Here is an 11,165-nt window from a genome sequence, read left to right as displayed (position 1 = left end):
TCTATTCTAATAGCTCACTTTCATTGTACAATTTATGTGCATAATCTGTTGTTAAAAAATAAAGTGTTTTAAAAAGTTAAATTTGGCGCGCAAGTTAGAACTGTTTCTTTCAAAGCCGCAAATAAGTTTCTTGATGAATGAATAGGACTGGTTCATACCAACCGTTATTTTTCGATTTAACACTTTCGCTGCCAACTACGAGTATACTCGTAGTAAGTTGGCGTCATGAGCTTGCCAACTACGAGTAAACTCGTAGTTATACTAACTTATTTCAAATAACATTTGTGCATGACTGGCTTTGTCTGTTCTTTTTTTTTTTTTTTTCTTAGCTTCACATTTGATTTCAGAAAATATTACATTCAAGTTTTTATTTTAAGGTGGCTCACCCCCTCTAAATCTAACTTTTTATTTATAAAGGTTAAAAACTTGTTTTTTATTTTTTATATAAGGAAATTCTATTAAAACTTTAACTTCTTAAAAGAAAAATGAAATTTCCATTTTTTGATGCTGAGTCAGCATAATTTGTCTAAAATCTTACCTTAGCTAAAACAATGATATCTTGAGTAAAATTTGCACTGAATACACCATATTTTGCCAAATGGTAGCTAAATAGTTGCTCCAGGGCTGGAACTAAAATTTTTTTCAAATGTTAAAAAAAACTAAAATGGCAGCAATAAAGGTGCAGAAATTGATTTAGTGCCTGTGTCAGTCTAACAAACTACATTCAAACTAATTTATTTATGCTTAAAATGTTATAATTCTAGTCCCAGCCCTCATAAGTAAGTTAATCAACATACTGTGAAAATTTGAAGATAAAAGCTTTAACCAAACTGAAGATATTAACGTTTTCGTAAGAAAAATATATTAAAATAAGAAAGTCTTAAAAAACACATTTAAAAAAAAAAAACATAAAAACAAAAAGTTTTTTTTATAAAAAGTTACTAAAAACTGCCACTAGCATAAGATTTCATATCATCATTCTCCTTGTCAATGTCTAAATAACCTTTGTTTATTGATCTTATATGTTTTCTTCGTGTTTTACTAACATCAGTCGATTTTCTTGACATATTTGATAGTCGGTTTTTATCTTTTTTGAAAGCTCCTTTTTCAAAATAAACACCTCCAGAAAACCCAAGCATTTTAAAAATGCAACTTAAAGAAGAAAATCCATCATTGTAATTTAAAATAGAAGAATAAACAGATATTTCAAGAATTTTCCTTGCAGTAAAAGTAGTTTTAGGGCATCGCTGCCATATCAAACCATTAAATGACTCATTGCAGTTTTGTGTCATCCCATGTAAACACTTTCTTAGCATTTCAGGGTTTGATAATTCTTGAAAAATAGGTTTAATTTCCTCCATAATTGCTACAGGTAAATTTATTTTTTGTCTATAGCTTGTTTTACCCAGCAGCTTTCATACTCTGAGAACTGCTTTCTTTATAAACTTTATGTAGTTTATTGTTTGTAATATTATAACTGTGATTCGTAAGAGGTGGAGGGATATTCATTATAGCAGTAAAAGTAGACATAGCTTCTCTACCACGTCCAATTTCACGAAATGCCATAACAGCACGTAAATTTATTTCATATGGTTTTGAACTAGAAACACTTTGATTTACAGATGGTGATGAATAAAATGTACTTTCAAAGTCACAGTTTGAACATTGTATTATAATTCCAATAGAAAATCCCATACGTATAGATTCATTATGAAAAAAAGTTAGCTTGCTATTACACTCACTGCATGTGGAATACTGTTCAAATATATTTTTAATAATTCTAAAGTTACAAATAAAGAAAAAATTGTCAACTTCGGAATCACAATTTGTTGCAGCACTAAAGTTATGTTTTTTCTTAAGCTTTGATGCACTTGTTGTTTCTGATTTCCTGCTACAACCATTTACTTCCTCTGCTCTCCTTGTATACCTATTTCCATGATATTTTCTCTTTAAATTTCTAATTTTATTCCTTTTGTTCGCCATATCCAGATAGATAGTTTTCAGTTAAATTACATTGAATTAATGCGTTAGCGTTCTTTCGGATGATTCAAAATAACATTTTGAACTTTTAAAAAAACGCAGACCTAGAATGTTTTTATATGCTCGTACGCATGCGTTTAAAATGAAAAACTACCACGCTGGATTTTTATTAAGCGAGTTTCACTAACCTTATAAAAATCTGAACGAAGTTCGCTTTATACAAACTTTTGAATGGTTTACACAAATTATTTGAATAAGAATGAGTGAAGATGAATTTTCTCTCAAATTGGAAGATTTATCGGGTAATTTTTATTCTTTAATATAACTCTTTAATGTGAAGTTTTTGTAGAATTATGTTTCAGGAATAAGAAAACAAAGATCTCTTTTATTAAAAGTTTTAATAAAATATTTACAATTGTACATACGTTTGTGCATATTTTGCATATACATATTGTGCATGTTTTGTATTTATGTAATGTTTTAAATTACTTTTTAATGAGTGAAATATATTTTAATATTGTATGAATATAATGCAAATCTACTGTGTGTTGTATATCCTAGTAATTACTGCTTTGCTTATTACAAATAGATTCCCACCCAAAAACTGCTGTAATTTCATATCCAACTGCAAATTTAAGGCACATTTTAGCGTCATATGGAGATGTCTGTGCAAAAATTAAAGAACATGAAATGTTACACACAGTGCATTATGTTGTTGCTTTTAAACAAAGTATGGAAAAAAACCTAAAAGGTTTGCAATAGCTTTGAGTTTTATATTATTACTTCAGTTACTTTTATATTTATCCAAAAAATAATTATCTAATTTATAATAATTATTAAACAACCACCAAATTAAAAAAAAAACTAGTTTAATGACTTTGTAGTTATAAAGTAAATATCTTAATAGCTTAATTGAAAAAGTTTTTATTACTTCAAAATAATTTTGTGCAAAGAAAGTACTTTAATTCATGATTTAATTTTTTTCATTTAGATATAATGAAAAAAAATCACAAGGTGTATTTTGAGCATAAAGATTATCCCTACTCAGGAATACCTTTTATTTTTTCTTCATCTAGTATTCTTTACTGCCAACAGGGTAAAGACAAAAATTGTGCAGCAAAAAATAAATACAGAATGAAAAAAAACCAAGAAGCAGTAAGTAAAGTTTAGATTTTATTTGGTATTTTGTTTGCTACAATGTGCTAGTTCAGATTTCACAGTTTAAAAGTTATACAATAAATATATAATCTTTATTGTGTTTTTAGAAGATAGTAGATAGAAGATAGTTTAGAAGATAAATAAACATATGTTAAATTGTTTTAAATACATATGTTAAATTGTTTTAAATACATTTTAGTTATATTTTTTAAATGCACAGACAGCAGATCATTCTTTCCAGAAAAAGCGAGTTCTTATGCAGGATACCAAGAAGTTTGATTGTCCTGCCAATATTTCTATAAAAGAAATAGTTGAATTCCCTGCTTTTAAGGTAAGGTAGTCTAAATTTTAAGAAAAAAAAAAGATAGGCTAGAAGCCTAGATGATAAGTTATTGAGTGTAGGAGAAATTCACAGAAAGCATCATAGGCCTTGCATTATTGTAGATAAGTATAGAAGGTTATGTATTTGTAATCCTAAACATCTGGTAAAAAACTATGATCAACCAATGTGTGTATAAGTGTGGATAATTTGATTAACAATCAAAAAGAAATATTGAACCTCCCATAACATGAAAACACAAAGGAGGTAATAGATAACTCTTAATTGATATAATAGACAAAAAATGAGGAAAAATGAGATTTGTAAATCAGAAGGGACTTTGGAAACAAAGCTCTGCTGTTGAAGAACAAGCCCAGAAAATTCTTCACTTTTATGTTCGCAAAGTTGAGATTGGGAAGGAAAAAATTCGGTGAAATCAATGAAAAAAGACATGTGCAAGGCCATTTGTAAACAAATAAACTATAAGGTTGTTTTTTTTAGACACTTAATTATATTACTAGCACAACGCGCTAGTAATATAATTAAGTGTCTAAAAAAAGAAATGAGCCTCTTCAAAGATCAAGGTGTGCAAAGAAAATATCTCCAACAGGTTTATGATCTTCTTTTAACAATTCAGCCAACAACCTTTGAATCCAAAAGAGCATTTTCTGCTGCCGGTATTATTTTAAACAAGTTGCGGTGCAGAATGGGCAACAAAACTCTGGATGCTCTTTGTTTTTTATGAGGTTACTTTCATGGAATAAAAGATAAAGGTTCTACCAAATAGGTCAATAAATTTGCATTCTTCTCAAGTTTTCGTGATTCTTAAATTTATTTACTTTGCTTTAAAAAGTTTAAATCTTTAATACCCGTTTTAATACCGGCATTCCTGTATTATATTTTTATAATACCTAAATACCAGTATTGGATACTCTAATTACAAGTGATATTCTAGGAGGTTTCAAATTTCTTAAGTCTGTATATTTTACAGTGCTCATTTTTGGCAATTAGGTTGTTTTTTTTTTAATGTTTTACTAAATCTGTTTGTCTTTATTGTAGTTAGATAGAGATTCTCTAAGAGGTAGAAGAGAAACATCAAAGAAATTGCATTCAGTTTTGACAACTTTAAGTGAATGTTCAATGCTTAGAAAGTATATCTTATTGTTACCTGACATTTCCGTTCATAAAAACCATCTTATTAATGATGTAAATTTTGTTTTTATACTTAATATAATAAGTTTCACTTTTACATTTGATTAAAAGTTAATTTGATTTTATTTTTACTTTACTTTTTTATTTTTTTTACAATATTTTGTATGTGTATATATGTATGTGTGTGTGTTTTTATATATATTACATTTTCAGATCTTGCTTGTCTCGCACAACTTGGTCTAATAAAAAATTATAAAACACAAATTTTTTGGAAAACTTCAGCTTATTTTCATAGTTTTTATATTTTTTAAAAATTTTGGTTTTATCTTGGTTTCGTACGAGATCTTGTCTCGGAAAAATATTGTCTCGTATGAACCGAGAACCAAGACAAAAAAAAAACCAAGATTCTGATAGTTAGCCAAGATTTGAGAATTATGTATATATATTTATATTTACATTTATATATTTACATATAAATATATATATATATATATTTATATATATAAAGGCAGCAGGTCTTAATCAGCCTTTATCAAAAGAAATCATTGCAAAAATTGCTGAACTTGTTAAAAATGGTGTCAATTCGGTTCCGGAAATGAGACGTCACCTGAATGCCTTTGTTAATCTGGAACTTAACTCAGATGTGATTGCAAAGAAATCCAACAAACGATTTTTTCCACGAGATGAAACAATTGCTAATCATATAAAGAAAGCAAGACAAAGTCTTCGCAGATCTATGATAGATCAAGAATGTCTTCGCGAAAAGATAAATGAATGGAAACTTTATTTTCCACATGCAACAATACTGTTTCGGCCGAAAGGAGAATACAGTCCAGAAGACAATGCTCCATATCTTAAAGATTCTTTTTTGTTTGTTTATCAAGATGCATGGCAACAACGATTACTCTTACGATATGGGAATGAGCTTGCCTTTCTGGATGCAACATATCGTACAACGCGATATGCGCTTCCGCTTTTTTTTCTTGTTGTCAAAACAAACACTGATTATCAAGTTGTTGCAATTTTTGTTTGTGAAAACGAAACAACTGAGGCAATAACAGAAGCCCTAATGTACATCAAAGAGTGGAATCCATTGTTTCAACCAACTTATTTTTTAACTGATTACAGCAATGAAGAAATAAATTCACTTGAATCTGTTTTCCCTGGTAAGATTTTTGAAAATTTGTTATTTTATAAGTACCAATAGTGGTGATCTAGTAATCCATTTAATTCTAGTAAACATCTAATTAGCAAATTTATCTTTGGTGCTATAAAATGTATTTATTTTTAAAATTAACAAATGATTCATTTACTAGGATGTCAGGTATATATTTGTGACTTTCATCGTGAACAAGCATGGGAACGATGGCTTTCTAACACTGCTAATGGATGTTGTTTGGTGAAAAATAAAGTAAAGGAAAAACTTCGAGCTATTGCATATTCAAAAACTGATGAAATTTGTCAAAAAAAAGTGCAGGAATTAGAAGGGTCGCAAGAGTGGCAAAATAGTCCAAAACTGGCAGAATATTTGAAACATATTTGGTTGTGTATTCAAAAGGTTAGTATGAATTTTGTTTCGCATTTAAGTGTTTGTTGGTTTAAGCAAAAAGAATTTTTGTAATGACTTATAGACTATCTTTACTTACATTTTAGTGGTAATGAAACAAAACATTAATATATATTTTAGCTTCTTATAATCACTGAGAATAAAAAATGTCTAACTGCTGGTAATTTGTTTCTTTTTTTTTTTCCTTTAGAGATGGGTGTATGCATACAGGCAAGATCGTCTCTTGCTAAATGTTAACACCAACAATGGCCTTGAAAGACAAAACCAAACTTTCAAATACAGTTTTCTTGAAAAAAGGAAGAATTCTTCGCTAACTTCTATGCTTAATATTTGCATTGAAGAATTCCTTCCTCATAACTATGACAGGTTAGTTTACAGTGCAGGGTTTTGACAGACCATGAAATTTAAATTTTGCAGTGAAAATTTAGTTTTACTAAATTTTCACTGCAAGATTTCTATTTTATTAAACTTATATTTTTTAAATGCTTATGTAGCTGTTGAAATAATAAGTGACAGTCTTAAGGAGGGGAAGAGTGTATTAGAAAGTGCGACCAAATATCACCTAAGGAAGGGGGTGTTTAGCTACAGTGTGGCTGTACAAAAAGTTTTTTACTTAAATTTTTATGACAGCAGAGTTAGTATATTTTTAGCACTCAATTGCTAGAGAAACTAAGAGGTATATTTTGTTTAAAAATAATGTCACATTACATATAAGAGGCGGGAGGGGTTGATAGAAATGTCATATTGGGCAGGTTGGAACTTTTTAATTAAATACAATGCGAATAGAAGTACTCCAAATAAGCTCATTAAGAATGAGGTAATTTGGAAAACTTGTATTTGTATTGTATTTGATTCAGATATTTTAGTCTTGCCAAAAAGTTTTTGTTTAAGTTTCTTTTTATATAAAATAAGGAAACTTTCAAAAATTTTTAAATAATAATAAAATTTTTTAATTTTTAAAGAAACTAATGCTACACAATAACTAACAACATTAAAATAAGAAAAACAATAATAAAGAATAATCTTTATTATATTAATATACAGTATTTTTGATATATGTTTTTGAATTATATTGATATGTCATATTATATTCAGCTATTGCGATAAAAATAAAAGGGCGCATTCATCTTACAGAAAATACAATAACAACATACCAGAATATTTAGTTAATCGTCCTCGCCCTTTAGTCAAACATTGCATGATGTTAATAGATAAATTACAAGGTGTTGACTTACGTGGTATTATTTCTGTAACAGAAAGATTGTACAGCGTTGCTTCCTTTAATTCAAATAGTAGAGAAATTTACCAATGTTACCTTGGTGATGGTGAAAATTTGCCCACTTGTTCTTGTCCTAGTTGGTTTGATTCAGCATATCCATGCAAACATTTCTTTGCTATTTTCCTTAAAGAAAATCTGACATGGTCTGCATTTGGTACTCTATACGGTAACTCACCCTATTTCACATTAGATTTATGTTTGGAAGGTAATGAACATGCTACTTCACCTCAACAGTTTCTTCATTCCAGCAACATTTTGTTTCAAAATAATATTGTGACGCATGCAAAATCAATGCAAGATCTATCAATTGAATCTAGTGTGCAAACAGTAGAAAGTGTTCAGGATACGAAAGAAAATAATACAGAGCTAAATTGTAAAGTTAAAAACAATCATCCCACTTCTGAAAAATGTCGTGAACTTATAAATCAAATAACACAAATGACTTATTTATGCACCTCGCAAAAAGCTATTGATAATTTGTTTGCAGGGCTTAATCAACTCAAAATAAACTTAGCAGAAAGTCTTCCAGCAGAACAAGGTATTTTCTTGCGTCCAGAAAATAAACCAGATATTTGGAACAAGTCTCAACCAAATTTACCAAGACTTGGACAGCTACCAGTAAGACGCAAAAGAAAACTAACTAGAGGAGTTGGTAAAAACTATGACATGTATAAAGCAGCCTCAGTTATTAGTGTAATAGATAAAAATGAATCTTTGTTGTCATGTGAATCTGAGATAATTACTTGTCACTCCATAGATGAAAGTTGTGAAAACTTTACAATTCCCAGTGAATTTATTGTTCAGAGTCCAATTCAAACTGAAGAAGTTTTGATCAATCAGATTTTAAAAGATAATGTATGTGATGATGCTAATGAACAGCAAAACACTGTTCAGCGTATTAAATATCTGAAATCATCTTTGATTGGAAATATAGAATGGAATGAAATTGAAAAAGGGCAAATGCTTAATGATAATATAATTCATTTTTGTCAGCAAGTCATGTCAGTGCAATTGGATATCAATATTGGTCTGCAAGATCCTATTAAAGGAAAAGTTCTATCCTTTGAGATACTTCAAAACATACCATTTGTTCAAATTCTACATGATGGCAATCTCCACTGGGTTTGTGTGACCACTTACAATTGCAAACCAGGAGAGATATTTCTTTTTGACAGCCTTTTTCATGGCTCAGTTTCTTTTGACACAAAAAGACAAATATGCTCCATTCTGCATTCTGAACTAAAATATATTGTTATTAAAGTATTACCTATTCAACAGCAAACTAATGGTGTTGATTGTGGAATGTATGCTATTGCCTGGGCTAGACAAATCCTTGAGGCAAAGGGTGTACCATCAACTACAATAACATTTGAGCAAAATAAAATGCGAAAACATCTTCTAAATTGTATATTGAACAACCAATTAGATGTTTTCCCAACCACTGATAATCCATATGGGTTTCGCAGATGTGGAGCAAAGACATTCCGCGTACTTTTACATTGCTCATGTCGCATGTTTTGGTCTCCTAAAGATGATAAAATCATTAGCAGGTAAAATATATTATTTGAGATATTGTTTAATTTTCAAAAATACTTATTAATCATAATAATATGATAATAGTATAAATTATAACATTAGACAAAATTTATTTTTAAGACAAATGGTTCAATGTAACACTTGTCAAAAATGGTATCATCGCGAATGCGAAAAAATACCGCAGAGTGCCTTTGAAACAGAAGACGAACTTTGGAATTGTCACAGCTGTAACAAGAATTTGTCATAAAATTGAGACTATAAAAAGAGTTTGTCATAAAATTGAGACCTGTATTGTGTTTTTTCTTTTTTCTTTTGTTATTTAGGTGCCCCAAGAAGATCCAATGGTCTTGCCACAGGGCACCGCGGAAGTGCATTTAACCAGGAAGTTCACGCCTCCTTCCTTGTTATTGGAGAAAGATCTCTTAAGCGAGTTAAAACTGTTTTCCTTTTGGAATTTGATTATTAGTTTAGATATATTACATAAAGTATCATATTAAGATAAATAATCATTGTTAAGATCATATTATAGTTGAAGTAAGTATATAAAATAGTTATATATACATTTTTTTTATATAAAGTAGAAAGGATTTAAATTTTTATTAGATAAAGTAGAAAGTATTTAAAGTAGAAAGGATTTTAATTTTTTAAATCGTTTATATTTTGTTTGTTTTAGTTTTTCTTTTAGTTTTATTTTAATTTTTTTATTTTTTAGAAGGAAAATAGGGGTATGGATGTTATTTAAAGCTATACTAATGCTATTTCCATAAAATGGTTATTACTACTTTAAAATTAATTTTTGTTCTTTTTCAGAAAATTTAGAAAAATAAATTAAAATTTTGTGCCAACATTGACATGGCATGTCACATGTTATTGTATGTAAAGGTTAAATTTTGTTATGAGGATTACAGTTCTTATGAAAAAAAAGAAGGTAAAGAGTATTGTTTGTAAATATATATTTTGTTTACTTTGAATCTTTTTAAATTTTCTCGCTTCATTTTTAAAATTTTTGTTTACACACGTTTATTTTTTGCATATATGTTTTTTTGATATTTATGTGTATGTGGTAATAAGTGCCTTATAGTTGTTTTATCAATGTGTTTTTATATAAATGTAAAGTGTTTTTTTATTGTTTGTGTATGTGTTAATATGTGTTATTATAATTGTTTTAAAAATGTGTTTAAATATGTATATAAGGTATATATTTAACCTTATATAGATATTTAAACACATTTATTGTGTTTATAGTTGGTACATATGTTTATATTATGTCGTTTCAGTGTTTTCAAAGAGCTGTGACTTGGTAAACGTGTAGAGCAAGATTTGTCAACTTTGCCAGCCTAATGATGTACTTTTAACAGAGGGTTACACGATAGTGTTTAGTGTCAAACTGTTACTGCTTTAGGTCTAGCTGTTTTCAAGCCTTTACTATTCTAAAAATACATAACAATGTATTTTAATAACATTTTGTTTAATGTTGTTACTTATGTTTTGTAATATATGAATGTTATTTTACTTAAGTTATATTATATACATATTATATTAACATATGGTGTGTGCTATTGTTGTGTGTTGTTGCTGTGATGTTTTTTTGTTATCTTTTGAGTTAATAGACATTTGCCTTATCTTCATGTTGGTGTCTATTGTTAAAAATGGTAAATAGGTAATTTTATTAAAAATCACTGCTTTAAATCATTCACTAAAAGCCAATACAAGTTATTTTTGTGTTGTCTAGCCTTTTTTAATTATTCTGGAAACACATAATAATGTCTGTTAATGTTTAGCGTAATGTGTATGAGAGTATGCAACCTTGATCTTTAAACCTAGGGTGTTTTAATGTCCTAAATTTTAAGTAATTGAATAACTAATATTGAATATAAAAACAAATATACTTTTATGTATTTATATGTTTAGTAAAAGGATAAATATAGTTAACTTTAAATTGGTTTTGTAATTTTGCCTTTCATATTTTAATTTGGTTTGTTATTTTCGCTGGATTTTAGGATTTATAGGTTACTATAAATACGTAAATCGATTTTCAGATTTTATGTGGTGTTTTTTTTTTTTTTTTTTTTTTTGTAATTATGGTATCATAATTCCATTTTTTTTTTCTTTAAGATTTATGATTGACGCATTTATACGATTTATAAAAAAAAACCTGATTACCTTTTATTGTA

The 11,165-nt window shown here is 28.3% G+C and overlaps 1 protein-coding gene across 1 annotated transcript; it reads left to right on the top strand.

The window, feature by feature from the left end:
• Positions 1-2,133: 2,133 nt before the first annotated feature.
• Positions 2,134-9,428, top strand: LOC149891947 (uncharacterized). Its single transcript, XM_090080187.1, has 9 exons — positions 2,134-2,282; positions 2,570-2,731; positions 2,972-3,135; positions 3,359-3,469; positions 5,118-5,775; positions 5,926-6,167; positions 6,367-6,542; positions 7,272-9,005; positions 9,112-9,428. The coding sequence occupies exons 1-9, from the start codon at positions 2,240-2,242 to the stop codon at positions 9,236-9,238; spliced, it is 3,417 nt and encodes a 1,138-aa protein (XP_089936313.1). The 5' UTR covers positions 2,134-2,239; the 3' UTR covers positions 9,239-9,428.
• Positions 9,429-11,165: the final 1,737 nt, after the last annotated feature.

The sequence above is a fragment of the Hydra viridissima genome, unplaced genomic scaffold, assembly GCF_058129835.1.
Source record: "Hydra viridissima isolate aposymbiotic clone 2 unplaced genomic scaffold, HvirCarnegie_v1 scaffold_2, whole genome shotgun sequence".
In the NCBI taxonomy this organism is placed as follows: domain Eukaryota; kingdom Metazoa; phylum Cnidaria; class Hydrozoa; order Anthoathecata; family Hydridae; genus Hydra; species Hydra viridissima.
Note: the sequence above shows the minus strand (reverse complement) of the source record. Positions and strands in the feature narration are given on the sequence as shown.